This window comes from Amphiura filiformis, chromosome 2 (assembly GCF_039555335.1).
Source record: "Amphiura filiformis chromosome 2, Afil_fr2py, whole genome shotgun sequence".
Lineage (NCBI taxonomy): Eukaryota > Metazoa > Echinodermata > Ophiuroidea > Amphilepidida > Amphiuridae > Amphiura > Amphiura filiformis.
In genome coordinates, this window is record NC_092629.1 from 33,123,317 (window position 1) to 33,141,937 (window position 18,621).

Sequence of the window (18,621 nt, forward strand, 5' to 3'; positions counted from 1 at the left end):
TTGAATGAATCCGTATATGGGTAATAATAGTGTCCTGGGGTACCGCTTAAAGTTTTTGACAATTAATTTCCATTGGTAGGGACACTTCATTACACATGTCATGTATTATGCTGTATTCGTAAGTAACATTTCAGTATTTGTAGGTAAGAATTAGACTTTTGGTGGATATCGCAATCAAAACTTCATTTTATAAAGCACTTTGAATGTATTATTTTCTTGATGTGCGTTTATTGATACTTTAGACCCTATCATGTATTAATAATGTCGGTTCACAGCGGTTGAAAGAGGATTGAAGTAAGAAACAAAGGCACTAAAGTGACTTTAATTTGTTTAATTGCACACAAATCGCTTAAAACCGTTATTGCAGATTTGTGAAGTCCATCTTGGAGTCAGTTACGTCTTGTGGCTTTTCGTTTGAGGGTAACTACAATTAGCTTTATACCAGGGTCCATCACTGTGTTGTCTAGATCATGAGACAATGAGAACAGTCGTTTTTTCCATGGTATTCGAAGGTAACCTTAGCGAAAACGTCAAAAGTTACCTTCGAATAAATCAATTTGGACACAAATTACTCAGAAACCAGAAGGTCGGTAAACATTTAAAATGAAGCACACATGACAGTTGACAAATCCAAGTATTTATCCCTTCTAATCTTCTTTGAATCTAATTTTTCTTTCAAATGAGCAGACCGTCGTCTATTTCAGTACATATTTTTCAACAATTAAGCCGCATTAAGTTTTGCATGGTGGGCATGTATGTGAATTCGCAACTTTCATTGACATATGATTTGATAGCAAACATACAGGCCTTCATTATGTACCAATATGGGCATTGGCATGAATGGCGGTGTTTCACAATACTGTCATGATGTCAAATTGTATTCGTAGGTAACATTCGGTTACCGAAATTTACCTACGAATACTTGCTTTTATTGTTGACATCTCAGAAATATTTAAACGCAAGCTATTGAATCTTGGTAGAAATAAAGAGTGTATTACCCTGCACCTATTGCTTAACTATTGTTTACTATTCTCTCATTTTGTGGAAATGACACAGCTTTTAACATGTATTCGGAGGTAATGCATATTTTTTACCAAACCTACCTTTGTGCCATTTAGAATTTCTGGCAGCTAAACATAATGATAAAGATGTCCGAATGCAATGCATTTCAGTATTGGACATATCAAAGCTTGTATCAATTGCGCATTTATTAGTGATTTCCATTTTTAAAGATATATCTAGTGCTATGAAAAATTGTATTCGTAGGTAATGTAAAAAATACCACTCAAAAAATTATCACAAAAAATCATAATTATGTACAAATATGTGAAAAATTGAACAGGCAATCTTTGAATACACACCTTTCAGGAAATCAATTTAGATTCAATCCAATCACTTCTTTTCATAACTGATTTAGATGTTTTTAAAAATACTTTAAGAAATATTTGAAATAGCATGTTTTGGGGTCTCTGTGTCTAAGTTTTTCACAGAAGGGGTCTTATTATATATGGCGCGAAGCGTATGATAAACACAATACAAAAACGAATGTCAATTGATTAATACTTTTAAGTTATGGCCCTGAACATGCCGTGTACACTTTTCGTTGGATTCGACCATACACATTCCCGTCTTTTCTCATCCAGAGCTACTTATATTGAGAATTATTTCCGGACAGTCCTGGTGGAGGAATCTTGTAACATGATGGATTGAATATTACACAATTCAGAAGATAGCTTTTACTGGCTTGATTTCAGAATCAAATCAAAGCATAAGTATACATTTCTTGGTGTTGAGTTGTCATCTTGATAGTCTATTATTATAATATAAGAACTTCTTAATTGAATTAAGTGTGCGAAATTGGTCAAGATGTTGAGCGGAGATAGTGGATAATTGGGATCCGGAGATATGGTGTAAACTTATTGTATAGTTTTGTACGAAATCATGGTAATATGCCCAACTGATTTACCGTAGATTATTTATTATATAAACTGTGTATTTATATGTCAATTTTGTTATACAGGGGAAAGAAGAATCACGCATCGCACACTAGCACATTTAAACATGAATTTACAAATGGAAACATAACATGCATTGGCAGATATACAAGAGTAAAAACTCCGGATATATCTGCCTGTGCGGGGACTTGAACCCAGACCTCTCGCTTGTCAATTTTGTTGTCAAATATAACTGCACGAGTTTTCGTTGTGCAAAGATACCTTGACGTTTATGGTTGGTTGCTGTATACTAGAGTTATGAACGTTTAAAATAGTATCGAGACTTTTGGGACACCCTGTTATTATGGAATTAGGGACCGTTCATTATTTCCACCGGAGGGGGTGCCGGGAGAATACATGGGGGGTCAGATGGTTTTGGTCAGGCAAAAAGGGGGGGGGGGTCAGATGGTTTTTTAGTTATTGAAAGGGGGGGTCAGATGGTTTTACACCTCAAAAATCCTGGAGCTTCCGGGGGCTTCGCCCCTGGACCCCAAAGTGGAACATTGCCCCTGGACCCCTGACCATTAGATTTGCGCTTTGCGTGTCGGCCGACACTTTGCTCCTAGTGTGGACTTAAGTCTGGCCTCGGAGGAATATGCTTGTTTTTCACCTGCCACAGTGTGAATTGACATAAATTTGCACCAAAACTACAGCTAATTTAATTTATAATGTCAAATTTTGGCAACACATGTACAATGTAGGTCCTATTTTAATTCAATTGCAAAATTTGACCAAGCTGTATTTACATTTCAATACTACAAATACAATGCTGGCCATAAGTGTTGGGACGGTTTGATAGGGTAATGTAAATAAGTCCCCACTCCCCCCGATCTATGTTGAATCCTACTTTTTTGGTCACACACGCCTAGTGGCACCCAACATTGATTGGTGGGGAAGGGGAGGGTTGGGGTGTTAGGAAAGGGTTTAGGCTTGTCACCAAAGAAACCTCCATTTTATCACGTTAACAATAACGGAAATAAGGCCATAATATAGTGTACGTTTTCCGTAAGTGTCCCAACACATTTTGGCCATGGTTGTAGGCCTACATGCAGTTAAGTTATATAATTACATGGCAAATGATAAGAGAGTCCGAGTCCAACAAAAAAAAGACCCGAGTCCGGTGGACTCCGTCAGAGTCCATGCCAGGGGAGGGGGTGTCATTCAACTTTCATGCGACAGGTATCTGCCTACTGGCATTACTATTTGTATAAAATGATGCTCTAAAAAGGGGTCACTGGGTATAACAAAATGAAAAGGAGTAATTTATTAATGTATAACATTTTGACAAAATGGGTCATTGGGTAAAACATTCCAAAAATGGAGAAAAATTCTAGATTTTGCTTCTAATTTGCCAAATCTACATATTGGCTGAAATAAGAGAATTTTGAACCATATTTCATAAATATACATACTGCCATTTTCGTTATAGAGAATTAAAAGGGCATTTCGTGATCCACAGCCTCATCCCCCACTTTTCTCAAAAAAGTTGAGATTTTTATATCACTGGAAACCTCTGGCTACATAATGTTTATGTACAAAATATTTCTTGCAGATTAATTCGTTTAGCAAAGATATCGTGAAATTTGAATTTCGTTCTGGTGCACCAGAACGAAATTACAACGCATTGTCTATGGAGCAATGTAATACACATAATCATGCATAACTCGCGAACGCAAAATCGGAATCAACTGAAATTTTGGGAATAGGTTTTTTCGTGGATATCTAATGAAAAATGACATATTAAATAGAGGATGCTAGGATCACGAAATACTCCTTTAAGAATAATCAAGCTGCTGCACAGTAATGCTGTAGTCAGACTCTTCTCTGTTCTTTTACAATGAAAAGAGACAACTACACCACCCCACACCGCTCCCCCTATACACATCCACAATCAAACCCCACCCCACACAGGTGTCATTTCCATACCATAATTGCTACAAAGACTCGCCCCTCGCCCAAAGTCAAACCACCACATGACAGTAATTTGAACAGGTAACTCTGAAGGTAATAAAAATTCCCTTTAAAAGGGAAAACTACATGTATCACATGTCAGCAGTCATGTGGTGGTATTTGTGGGTGGGGTGTGTGTGTGTGACACAATACATGTAACTCTCGGAGTGCCCAGGGCCAGGGACTAGAGAAGTGTCACTAGATTGCATGTGCCAGCATACTGCCAGTGAGTAGTGAACACACACCCACACACCACAGACACACCCCAGCCAGGCCCTTGGATAGGGGGTGTATTATGTCTGTGTGCATGTTTTCGCAACTCATTCATTTTACACCAAAGGGGGCTATGTACTGCACCCAGTATCAACATGTATACGGTATTGAGAAGTTGATGCACATTTACAATTTAAGAGACTGAAAATTAATAAATCAGCTTGATAGTTTGATAAATGAAGAAATTAAACTTATTTTATTTTTTTAATATATTCTGTATGATTTGATTTAAATTACAACCTCTTTACAAAAGAAATTTTGGAAGTCAGTGATTTAAATTAAAAAATAAATTTATTAAAAGTAGCATTTCATCCAACCCTAAATTGTCAATCAATTTACAGCCATTTTAGCATAAAACTAATGAATTATAATAATTTTGACCCCAGGTTTCCAAACCTGCCACTTGAAAGATTGTTCTTGGTGCAAAAAAATTGTGTAACTTTAATCACTCAGTCTAATGGATAATATCACTGTGGTTTGTTCAGGGCCCTGTAGTATTGAAGTACATGTACTAGCTGGAGCACAGGGTGGCAGTTTGAACCAAAAACTGTGTACATGCATGTGAAACAAATAATATTGTAAAAGTTTAGAAGTTAAAATACCCTGTGGGGTTCTACCTGCAGTAGCGTAGCCAGCAGGGGGAAGGGGGGTGCAGAGTGCCCCCATGACAAAAAATGATAGAAAAAAGTGCCCCTCTGACAAAAAAATGAAAGAGAAACTCAGGAGGGCAAAGGAAAAGGAAAGGGGCAAGGAGCCCCTTTTCTACCAAAATTCAGCCCAATCATGGGCCAAAATAGTGTAAAATACATTGTAAAGATAAAGCCATTTCTATCCTGATAATGGCCGAAAATAGTGTAAAATACCAAATTTTCTGCGTGCTATACGCGCGCACATCATCCAAATAAAGCCTTTTTTGAAGCTCAAAGACATACAGTCTGTGTGTATTGTATGATGCAACTAATTTTTTTCGTCTGTGCCCCCGAAATTTTATTTTGCCCTCCCCTGACCAAAAAAGCTGGCTACGCCCCTGTCTTCCTGGTTGAAATCTGAGGATGTGCCATGATTTTGGGCCCTTTTCAGCGATTTTGGTATATTTGATGGGTTGATATGGATATGGATTGATGGCTATTCAGTAGAGACCAATATTTGGGGAAAAGTGCCCAATTACTGTAATTAGGGTAAATTTAGGTGCTTTTTGTGAAAAATTGATAGCTGAGTGGCAAAAACAGCAAGAAATAAAGGCATAAGTTTTCAGCCTGGTATGTGGCAGTGATGTAATGCGTTGAGGCAGCTGATCCGACATGTGCGCATCTGTTGCGCGTCATTACATGTGTGCATACGTCAGCACTTTAAGCGTCCACTAGCTACTGTGCCTAATGAAATGCACACTGACATCACTGCATGCTACATGGTGAAAAATGGAACAGAAAGTCAGCATTCAAAGGTCTGCATGGCACATCCCTGTAACCAAAATTACAAAGACCCCACTCCTCCACGGTAACACCCTTTCTTTTTTGGTTGGTGGGGGGGGTCATATGATTTTCATGTAGCTTGGAGGGGGTCAGAGGTTTAGTTTTCGGCAGTGACTTTCTGTCTGCTCCCGGCCCCCCCCCCTCCGGTAGAAATAATGAACGGTCCCTTAGCTTCATTATTAAATAAATGCAAAATATAGGTGGCGCTATTAATCCAAAATCATTTTTGTGTCAGTTCCTGAGAACAAATAGTTCCTGAGAACTGACACCTTCTAATACAGGTTTGACGATCATGTGACAAATCGAATCTGTGACGTCAATATGATATCGATATCAATTAGGCTGTTTCAGTTAAATTGCATACCCATTGGCCATTGACTGTTCCATTTAATTTACATACTCCCTCTGAAATAATGGCCCTAAAATAGCTGTTCCATTTAATTAACATACCCCCTCTGATTTACATACTCCCTCTGGAATAGATTTCCCTAATCAATTTGCATATTGCGACTTCAATCTATTGAATTGCATAGCTTCACTGTGAAAGAGTGATTTTGTTAACGTTTTTACTTTTTGTTTTTTAATTTTTAAATTCTTTTTGACGATCATGTGACAAATCGAATCTGTGACCTCAATATTGATATCGATATCAATTAGGCTGTTCCAGTGAAATTACATACCCATTGGCTGTTCCATTTAATTTACATACTCCCTCTGAAATGGCCCCAAAATAGCTGTTCCATTTAATTTACTTACTCCTCTGAAATGGCTGTTCCATTTTATTTATATACTCCCCTTGGAATAGCTTTCCCATAATAAAATTGTATATTGCGAATTTCAATCTATCAAATTGCATAGCTTCACTGTGAAAAAGAGAGATTTTTTTTTTTTTTATAATTTAAAAAAAATCTTAATTTAAATTTTAATTACTAGTTAATTACTAGTATTTCTAGATAAAGTATAAAATAAAGTATAAACATTTCAATTGAAAAACCCTAAGGTTAAATAGGAAATTAAATAAAAAGAAATGAATGCAACCCAGGCCTTCAATACAAATTCTGCAATTATACATGTATTTCCATTAGAAGTCTGCTTGTTATCTCACGCAATTGAATACTAATAATAACCGTGTCCGATTGAACTGACACCAATTGTTTTCAGGAATATCTTGTTTTCATTTGCAAGGGGTCGGTAATCAATACTGCCACTAAAACATGGAATTGGGGCAGGGGCGTAGCCAGCTTTCTTGGTCAGGGGGGGGGCAAAATAAAATTTTGGGGGCACAGACGAAAAAAATTGCAGTTGCATCATACAATAGGTAGAGACTGTATGTCTTCGAGCTTCCTGAAAAGGGCCTTATTGAGATGATGTGCGCGCGTAGGTATTTTACACTATTTTCGCCCATTATCCGGCTAAAAAAGGGCTTAATTGTTACAATGTGCGCGCGTAGCGCGGAAAATATTTTGCGTATTTTACACTATTTTGGCCCTGAATTTTGCTAGAAAAGGGGCTCCTTGCCCTTTTTCTGTTCCTTTGCCCTCCTGATTTTCTCTTTCATTTTTTGTCAGAGGGCACTTTTTCTTTCATTTTTTTGTAAGGGGGCACTCTGCCCCCTGCCCCCACTGGCTACGCTACTGAATTGGGGAAACAAGCAACAATTTTAAAAACATATTTCATCAAAAATATAAGGAATTATTTGTATTAAAAGCTTCAAAGAGTAATTTCCAACTAAATAGCGCCACCAATCTTGTCATAAATAGATACATTTTATATCCGAAAAATGCGGTGCAGGTGAATAAATTTGTAAAGGGAAATTAAAGTTGAAAATGACTCAAAAACATCTGTTTACATAATCATGATACCGCTTTCAGCTGTTTAAGCCTAAAATTGGGTTGTACATGATGTTTGGGGTTTTACAAATCTTGATTTTCTTTGCTTGTATTAATACAAAATCACAAAGTACATACATATCAAAAAATGATCAAATTCTCGAAAAAATAGCATCCAGAGTACACAGCCGCGTTAAATTGCGATCACGAGTGAAATGGTGAAATAGAATCCATCCACAATCCAGTTTGGGGTCAACATATCTTTTCTTTGCTTGTATTTACAAAAAACATTACAAAGTACATACCTATTAAAAAGCTCAATTCCTCGAAAGAAATCACGTCTAGAGTACAAAGCCGATTTAAAAGGCAGCAAATTGGCTACCTTCCAGCTAGATAAATGAAAAAATGCAGCAAAAAAGCGGCCTTTGACATACATATATGAAAAAGGCAAACGAGAGAATAAACAAATAGTGGCTGTGTAGGTTTAAGGGAAGACTAGGTATTATTGAAAAATAACACTTTGATGTTTTGAAAAAGTTCATTCTACAAATCATATACTTTGAAAACTTGCTTAATTTATTGTTTTTAATGAGTTATGTACGTTTTACAAAAGTGTTGTTGTTTCAGTCCTCTTTATAACATAACTCAAGAACCACAGGACCTATAAAAGTATATCTGTGATATTTAAATTCTTCCACACACTCGCTATGAATAATCAATGCAATTTTTGCCAAAGCTCACTACCATTCGCAAGATCTCAACAGTTTAAAGTAGTTGCTAACTTAAGAATGATAATAAAAGAAGATACTATTTAGTAGTCTATATAATATAAATTTATATATATATTCGAAGCAAAGTATTTGGTGTCACAGATCTTTGTCATAAAAAGTAGCCAATGGACTACGTTTTAGATTATTTGTAAAGAGTTTTCTCTGGCAGGTTTCTGTGTCATTTCATGCAGTTCAAGAATAGCATTTGTTTGAAATATACAGCATTCATTGACTTCTATAGGGGTATGTATTTTGGTCTACACCTTTTAATATCTAAATATCATCAATATTTTAAGGTTAGCAACTATTTTAAATACCAACCGTTGCTACATTTGTGGGAGATTCAAGCATGCTATTCCATAGAATTTGAACAGAGAAAGAGTTGGTAATTACAGAATATATAGTCCTCACCAAATCTAACCCTAATTCCTGGACCCCTGACCCCTGATTCCTAGTTTCGGCTACATAAGAAAATTTGATCGCCCGTACTAACTGTCTTGGAGAGTTTACGACGGTAAATTTAAATTTTTAGTATGTCAATTAGCATGGTTAAACGCGCATGTCACCGTATTTTCATAACTGTCTGGCATTCCAATCGAACGCACAATCTAAAACAAACATTGTTACAACACGGCGCACCATGGGAGGAAATTTCATAAAATCACGTTTTTTCTCGAAAACTGTGTCAACACTAGTTAATGAAAATTATTTAGAAAACATTTTTGGACTCAGAATATACGAATCTTCTCTTTAAAAATAAGAATGATAATAATAAAACCCGAAAATTGTCATGTCTAGGCTTACATGCGCATGAATTTCAAATAAATATATAAGGCCTATATTTGTGCGAGATTCAACCTATGTGCAGTGACAATTAAATAAAGCCTGTTTTTGTTATAAAACATGTCAATAACAAAGAAAATTACCAAAATATCAAAATAGAAAAAGTGTCGTTTTTTGAGAGTCCGGTATTTAACAACTTTATTTACATGTCAGGTGGTTGTGCTTTTTCGGAATTCCAGTTCCGTTGTCCGTGGCAGGTGCATATGGCGTTCAGAGCTGTGTGACGGTGTTAATGACTGTGGAGATAATTCTGATGAGTCTCGTTACAATTGTTGGCCTGAGGGTAAGTAAAAATGCATTTTGAATAATATTATTTATTTCATAACATAGAGTGCACTTTTACCATAGGTAAAAGTGCACTCTTTACAAAAATGCTTGATAGCAATTGGACCGGAGTAGCTTTTGGTGGAATTACACAGTGTCAAATTTTTAACTTTCTCAAATTGTGTTACAAACCATTCCATTGTATTCCTCTAGTCATAAAGATTCAGAAAATGTATAGTTTGACCTATCTAGGACGTACTGTTCTTCAGTTATTAATGAAAGGTCAAAGGTCATGTTTTTGGCTCTATGGGGTCAAAAACATCGAAGTGCTTCGATTGTGACAAAAGTAAGAGGTGTCAAAATGTTCTTTTTTATTAAAAAAAACCAATTCAAATAAGGACAGAACTGCACAATCTAGGATGTTTGGTTACCTAGGTAGTACAGCAAAATAGGTCAAGTACCATTGAGGCATATTGACCTTGACCTATTTTTGATGCATTACGTGGGTAACGAAACATCCTAGATTGGGCAATCCTATTTTTATTTGAATTGTTTTATCAAAAACCCGTCCGTACCACTATGTATTATATTTAATACAGAGTCAACGTTAGTTAGTCATATCTATTCATCATATCGTCATAATTATCGTACACTGTCGAATAGCAGAGAGCCCGCCCGTCCGTACCCCTATGTATTATATTAACTACAGAGTCAACGTTAGTCATATATGGTCAATTCCAGCCAAAGCGGGACAAAATTCTCTCTGGGGGCCATTTTGAAAATGTTTTCCTTATCAAATGAGACGATCATATATAGTGAATCATCAGGTGGAAGTGCCATCGGATTGAAAAATAACTTTTCTTGCTAGACCAAATAAAGAGTTAAATGCGCACCCAGCAAACACAAAAACGTTTTTAAAACGTTTTAAATAAGTTATATTTTGGGTTTTGGTTTAGGTAAAACGTTTTAATAACATTAAAATGTCGGGTTATATAAAGGTCATGAAATCGTTTTAAAACGTTTTGTATGAAAACACACTACAACAATATTTTTAAAATGTTTTCGAAATGTCATTGTAAACTATTTTTGCAAACATTTTTGGCCAAATATTTTGTCAACACTTAAATAACATTATGTTACAATATTTGCACCCAGCAAACACAGAAATGTTCTTAAAATGTTTTTACAAAACGTTTTAATAACATTTAAATGTCGGATTATATAAAGGTCGTGAAAACATTTTAAAAACATTATTGTAAATATTTTGGGCAAACATTGTTTGCAAAATATTTTTCAACCCCAAAATAACATTCTGTTTAGAATGATTTGTACCAAGTTTTCAAAATGTTTTTGGAATGTTATCAAAACGTTTTTATACCCTTTATATAACCCGACATTTAAATGTTTTCTGTAAAACATTTGTTTTTGCTGTGCAGTAAATTACCAACAAATGTTATTTAATGTTATGAAAACGTTTTATACCATTAATGTATACCTTTATATAACCCGACATTTAAACGTTTTTTGACATCCTTTTATAACCTTTTGCGAATGATGTCGCAAACGTTTTGTGTTTGCTGGGCATATGCATGTTACCCACGAATTCAAGCCTTTTTCACCTGTTGTACGCCATAAAATTTCACTTTCTTTAATATCTTTCAATATTTTATGTGTGACTCATATACACTAGAAATCGGTGAAGACTTTGAACGTAAAATAGAATTTTATTACATATATCTACAAAGAAATATTTTGGTTATTACAAATTTTAAGAAAGAACCAGGTGTACGGTTAAGATTGTGTCAATTCTTCGAACTCTTTCCAAAGTGGCTGTCATTTAACATTACTGTATTATTTCGAAAGATTAGAATAAATGCTTCATATAAATATAAAGTTAGATTTTGTATCTCGTCGCAGGATGAGGATCTCGGATGGATTCGTGGGTAACAGCGTCTTGAAAATAGCAATTCCTATTCATGTTTTTAATAAAAATAAAAAATACTTTCCCGTATGTCAATAATTCAGGCTGCAATGGCACTAAAATGAATTTTAATCAAAATACAAACTACATGGAATATTTAGAATGGATCATTATGGCATTTTTTGGTATAAAAATTTTGAGAATAATGATAATGATAATTGAAGTAGGGATTCGTGGGTAACCAAAATGTTCGTGTTCATATTTGAAGGTATGTATTGGTAAGCGGCAAAATAGAAAATATTACAGAAGTTTGGAAACCATCATGCGGTTATTCCTCCATTGTGTTTCAATGATTCCCGTTTCTCTAACCCAATTGCATTTACCCAAAAAATGGTAATTTAGGATAATCAATCAAAACTTCATGATACAGCTTCAGTATACCTTCAAGAGGACGCTATTAATCAGGACTGTTTTGGAACCTATTTCGCATGTTTTCAAAATGTTAAGATGCATAAGAAACATATAATTTACGAGTAAATCCTTGGATTCGTGGGTGACGCCGAATTCGTGGGTAAAGCTATAAGTACTATAGTACCGTTTGGGGTTTGCGTTTCTTAGGTGCATAGACTGTAAGTACTGTAAAAATTATAGCATACCCATGGCTTGAATATGTGCTGATTTAAACTTAAAATAAACAATCTCCTTGTTTTTCAAGGTTAGCATCTATTCGGGATTCGTGGGTAACAAAAGTTTAAACCGTCGTAGATTCTTTTTTAAAGCGGTGAACGTATTTTTACGATTTACAATTTTAAGCGCTTGTCAAACTAAATTCAGTGTCCAGAGTCATTAAATGTTAATTTAAGTTATGGCAATTATATTTGCTGGACTCGTGGGTAACAGTTGATACGTGGGTAATGTCAAATTTGATTTTATGGAATTTTATGGGTAAAACGTATTTGCATAAAATAATCACTTGGACCTCAGAATTATAGAACGAAACTTCGTTTTATGATATAGTCATTTATGGCATATTCACTTAACATTTTCAGAACGATCATTTTATTTTTGATACGCGGGTAACAAAATTATTAGCCAAATTGACTTAATGGCCTCTAGAGTCCACAAACTTTGGTGGAATTCAATCGTTTTACATATGATGAGAGATCATGCAAACGTCTTTCTAACGGCAATAATTTCATTTTGATTGAAAGACATTCAATGACATATATGGTGCTTTATCTTTGAATTCGTGGGTAACGCCAATTCATTTAAGCCATCATAACTTGTCCCCTGGTATGACTTGCTAGTAAAGGCCTATATGCACAAGAGAGCACATTGGACGTGACATGATATGCTCCATCAATAACGTGATTTCCTTTATTAATGACATTTTAAAGTGGAAAGTTAACATAGAGAGAATTTTATCCCGCTTTCGCTGGTATTGACCAGATCTATTCATCATATCGTCATAATTACCGTACACTGACGAGAAGCAGAGAACCCACCTGTCCGTACCCCTATGTATTATATTAACTACAGAATCAACGTTAGTTAGTCATATCTATTCATCATATTGTCGTAATTATCGTAATTATCGTACACTGACGAATAGCAGAGAACCCGCCCGTCCGTACCCCTATGTATTATATTAACTACAGAGTCAACGTTAGTTAGTCATATCTATTCATCATATCGTCATAATTATCGTACACTGACGAATAGCAGAGAGCCCGCCCGTCCGTACCCCTATGTATTATATTTACTACAGAGTCAACGTTAGTTAGTCATATCTATTCATCATATCGTCATAATGATCGTACACTGTCGAATAGCAGAGAGCCCGCCCGTCCGTACCCCTATGTATTATATTTACTACAGAGTCAACGTTAGTTAGTCATATCTATTCATCATATCGTCATAATTATCGTACACTGTCGAATAGCAGAGAGCCCGCACGTCCGTACCCCTATGTATTATATTTACTACAGAGTCAACGTTAGTTAGTCATATCTATTCATCATATCGTCATAATGATCGTACACTGACGAATAGCAGAGCACCCGCCCGTCCGTACCCCTATGTATTATATTTACTACAGAGGGCGACGTTACTGAGTCATATCTATTCATCATATCGTCGTAAGTATGTAAATCGATTTTGCCTTGTAGTCAAGCGGTAAGTATACAATGTCTTGTTGTTGCTTAAGGTCCATAGTAAGTTTTAATAGCAATAACTGACCTCAAAGAATATGAATGCAATAGTGCACCTTACTCGGAATTTAACTTTTTAATTTTTCAAAGCATATCAAAGTATTCAGCTTGACCAATATACTAATTTCAAAGTTGATCAGAAAGCACCAAAGTTTCATCTGGTCAACACGATTTAGAAAAAGTCTAGTTTAGTATAGCTTCGTTGTATGTTTCTTTAGCTATAGCAAAATGGTCGAAGGTCACATTACTCTTTTCTGAGTAATGTGCATTTTTTTTGCCATTAAAGGTTTACCCATTTCTTGAAGTCAGTTTATGATATTAAAGTTGATTATGGATTTCAATCACAAAAATATCACGTGATTTCCATTGCTTCTTGACTATAAGTGTCCGTACGGACAAAATCCTCCAACATTGACTAAACTGTGACCTTTGACCCCTATTATTATTGCAACCGTTGATTCTGTTTTGTCATATATCTGCCGCCTACAGGTTCAGAAGATGCGCCATGCGATGGGTTTCTATGTATCGATGGAACTGGAGACTGCATACTAGGATCATGGGTATGTGATGGAGATAATGATTGTGGCGACTACTCGGATGAACAATATTGTGACACGGGTAAGTTACATGTTGAAATTCAAGGTTATCACTTTGTAACAGAAAGGCGCATAACAACATTGTCTTTCAATAACTGATGTATCAATAATAGTGTCATGTAATTGTCATAAATCTCACTGATCTTAACTCCATGTCCAACAGATATGCCATGCCATGGGTTTCTTTGTACCGATGGATACTGCATACCAGGATCATGGGAATGTGATGGAAGGAATGATTGTGACGATGACTCGGATGAGCAATATTGTGGTACAGGTAAATTACACATTGAAAATTTGAAATTCAAGGGTACCACTTTTTAACAGAAAGGCGCATACAAATATTGTCTGATGTATCAATATACATAGTCATAAATCTCACTGATCTTAACTCCATGTCCAACAGATCCGCCATGCGATGGGTTCCTGTGTTCCGATGGAGACTGCATACCAGGATCATTGGTATGTGATGGAAACAATGATTGTGGCGACTACTCGGATGAACAATCTAACAGTTGTCGTTGTAAGTTTTGTTAGCATACTCTTTTACAATTATCCGCCTTTCGATGATTTTTTTAATTTTTTTTCTAATTTAGTAACTCTCTGATAGTGCATGTAATGTGTGAACAATCTCGCCCCAGAGGTCAAAGGTCGTGGACCACAGGAGCCCCAAAATGTAAATATAGTTGCTTTCCTCTAGCTCAAGAACTACACGATCCTCATGGTCCGTATTTTGGTGCAAATATAGCATATGGCCATTTGATGATACTTTTCATGGTTTCCTCTGGGGCCACATCTGGAATCAAAATTAGTAAATAGCACATGTATCTAAGGGTTAAAAGGTTATTCCTCACGAGCCCTAGCCACTTTGTAGTGTTATCAATCACAAAAATATCACGTGATTTCCATTGCTTCTTGAAAACAAGTGTCCGTACGGACAAACTCTTCCAACATTGACTAATCTGTGACCTTTGACCCGTATTATTATTGCAACCATTAACCCTGTTTTGTCATATATCAAATTAAAAAAATTACCCACCACTAATTGCAACAGAATCCATTTCGCATGCGTCCATCTCCCAGAAGCTCACACAAAAACATATTAAAAGTCCCCAAAATCCAAGTAGTGGAACAGTGCCTAATTTGCATAAATCCAAAATTTCAAATTTGGTCAAATCTTCAAATCTTACTGAAACTCATACCAATGCATTGCTCTCGTTATAAAGATTCAGAAAAAGTATAGTTTGACCTATCTCCGATGTACATTTCTTGAGTTATAGGGAAAAGGTCTAATGTCAAAATTTTGACTCCACAGGGGGGACGAAAAAAAATGATACATTCTCTGATTTTGATGAAAATGGTCTCATATTGTTCCGCTTGCGCAAAAATTTAATAAAAAGAATAGTTTGCCATATCTCAGGTGGTTTGTTACCTTGGTAACATGGCAAAGGAGATCAAGACTTTGACCTATTTTGTGGTGTTTTGTAACAAACCATCCAAAACAATGCAACTATATATTATCATTTCGATTTATTTTTGCCAAAGGAACAATTTGAGACCAGCTGGATTAAAATTGGACCATGTTTCAATTGTAAACGCCCATGGGCCCAAAATTTGACCTTTGACCTTTTTGCCTCAAGAAGTATGTCGGAGACTGGTCAAACTATACTTTTTTAATCCTTATGATGAGAGCAATACATTGGTATGGTTGTTAACAAGATTTTACAAACTTTGAAATTTCACCTCTGCATAAGCGGCCGTTTTGGATTTATGCAAATTAGGCACTTTTCCACTGCTTGGATTTTTGTGGACTTTTGACGAGTTATTAATTATGCTTTTTTGAAATGAATGGTGATTAAATGGATTCTGTTGCAATTAGTGGTGAGTTAACCCCTTATTTTTCTTAATTTGACTTGCCTATATAGGTCCAACATGTAGGCCATGGCCGCCATGCTATGGGTTTGACTTTCTTTGCCCCGATGGATTCTGTATTCTAGGATCACTGGTATGTGATGGAGTCAATAATTGTGGCGACTACGCGGATGAGCAATCTTGTCACACGGGTAAGTTACACATTGAAATTCAAGGTAATAATTTTGTAACGAAAACGCATAACAACATTGTCTTTATTAACACATTTCATATCGTTTTTATAGCATACCTAGTTTGATCAACACGTAATAGGCGGGAAATGTTAGGCCTTTACCACTACACCAAAAAGTAGACCCACGTCGCGTCAAGAGTTGACGTGTCTGGTCTCTATGTTTTGTGTGAAAGAAAGTAGACAAAGAATAGGACTTGAATTAATAATTCGCGATGCTTCTGGCGAGATGTCACGAGACAATTCTCAAAATAAAATATTGTGATATTAATCCACGATATTATAAGGCCCACCGATTACGAGCTGATCAACGTCATGGGGTGGCACTAAATTCACGGTTTTTGTTTTAGCCACGCAAACCTATGGCAAATTTGGTTGGTTTCCTGTCAACAAATTGAGGCAAGTTATCGATCGGTTATGAAAAATTCACACCAACTCTTTTTCGGCCATGTGATTGAGGTCACCACATAAAGGTGTCGTAAGTTTAGCGAATCGTAACTGTTGAAGAGAGTAAAAACGCCCGCGTTCGCGGTCACGATGAACGGAAATGGGGTCAACTACTATGATCCCATCAGGCAGCAGTGATTTGTTTTCTCCAAGAAAGTCTTCTAATTTGATAAGGGATTGACTTTTTCCTATAATAATGTCGAAATTAGGATTTCATATCAATAATACGAAGGAAATAAGCATGACATGTGTGCAAATACAAGCTGTATTTTGAAATAAAAACCTTGACACCTGACCTGACGTTGTATCGGGGCGCCATTTTGTGTGGTTGTTCGTACTTGTGTTCTCAAGTGTAGATGATTATCAATCTACACTAATCCAGACTTATTGGCGATAATTTAAATATGAATAAAGAAGAGTTTCAAAATATAGAAAACATTGTTTATTGGTGTTTAAATTACAAAGTGGCTATTGATATTGTTTTTTACCTAAAATTTCTTGTTATGTAAATTTAATAAAATTGCACAAAAAAGATTTTAGATATTTAAGTTTCTAGTTTGCTCTATTCATACCACTGTCCAATATTAAAAATTATTATAAAATTTGAAGTTTAATTTATATTAGCTTATATTAATACAAGGTGTCCCAGAATGATTTATACCGTGTTTGAACAAAATATAATATATATAAAGTAATCACTGTATCTAATTTTAATAAGTGCAATAATTATAATGACACACATGTCTATCACTTATCACGTGACAGCTGCAGGTGTGCCATGCGATGGGTTTCTTTGTCCCGATGAATACTGCATACCAGGATCATTGCTATGTGATGGAAACAATGATTGTGGCGACAACTCGGATGAACAATCTTGTCCCATTGGTAAGTTTTGTTAGCATACCTATACTCTTTTACAATAACTAGTGCGCCTGTAGCTGTAATGGCCCCGGGAATGGCCCTGTAGTATTAGGGCATCAGCTGCATGATAGCGATACTGCTTGATGCTGATGACCCTTTTTGACTTTATGACATGTTTCTGACATATCAATGATTCTTTTACCATATTTAAGCCCAATGGACATACTCTAACATTTGACCCCATATGTGACATGATCTGCTCCGTGGGGGCCAAAGGAGGCATTTTTGAAAATTGGATTACTATAATTATAACCTTGTAGTAACATTAAGCTATCATATACTGAAAACACCAAAGGTCTAGCATACTTGGTTCTAAAGTTATGAGGTTTTGTCATGTGTATTTTCTTATGTATTTTATTGTTTTTTTACTCCATAGTTTTGCCTTTATCTCGGTTTCAAATTTGCCGCCTTTGGCCCCCATGGACCAGATCGTGTCACATATGACCTTTGACCTCAAGTGACCTTGGTTTGATTTTGTTCATGCTCCCGTGATATGGAGAATACTTTTAGCCAGATTGTTTTGCACATATATTCCCCTCATATCAAGGATTCCACCCACCAAGTTTGTTCCCGATAGGACAAAGTTTGAAATCCATGACCTTTGACCTCGGATGACCTCCATATAATGTTTTTCATGCTCCCCTCATACGAAGGATTCCACACACCAAGTTTGAGCCCGATCGGACAAAGTTTGAGATTTGACCCCTCCGTACTGACCTTTGACCTCGGCTGACCTCGATTTTATTTTGCAGATATATTCCCCTCATATCAAGGAATCTACCCACCAAGTTTGGGCCCGATGGGACAAAGTTTGAAATCCATGACCTTTGACCTTGACCTCCGATGACCTTCACAAGTACCCGATAAACAGCGCCCGCCTGATACCCATCTATGTCCGAAATATTGGAACGATGCGTCGAAGCGCAGCGAAACGCATTGCCGGACAGACACACAGAGCTCATTATTTTAGCAGTATAGATTATCTGCCTTTTGATGATTCTTTTTTTAATTTAACTTTTTTCTAATTTAG

The 18,621-nt window shown here is 36.1% G+C and overlaps 1 protein-coding gene across 1 annotated transcript in view; it reads left to right on the forward strand.

The window, feature by feature from the left end:
• Positions 1 to 7,469: 7,469 nt before the first annotated feature.
• Positions 7,470 to 18,621, forward strand: part of LOC140140095 (uncharacterized) — a 55,635-nt gene continuing 44,483 nt past the window's right edge. The window contains exons 1-7 of the mRNA XM_072161924.1: positions 7,470 to 7,480; positions 9,311 to 9,414; positions 14,016 to 14,144; positions 14,286 to 14,399; positions 14,529 to 14,645; positions 16,048 to 16,185; positions 17,436 to 17,555. Coding sequence (XP_072018025.1) covers positions 7,470 to 7,480; positions 9,311 to 9,414; positions 14,016 to 14,144; positions 14,286 to 14,399; positions 14,529 to 14,645; positions 16,048 to 16,185; positions 17,436 to 17,555 — 733 coding nt within the window. The remainder of the gene's footprint in view (positions 7,481 to 9,310; positions 9,415 to 14,015; positions 14,145 to 14,285; positions 14,400 to 14,528; positions 14,646 to 16,047; positions 16,186 to 17,435; positions 17,556 to 18,621) is intronic.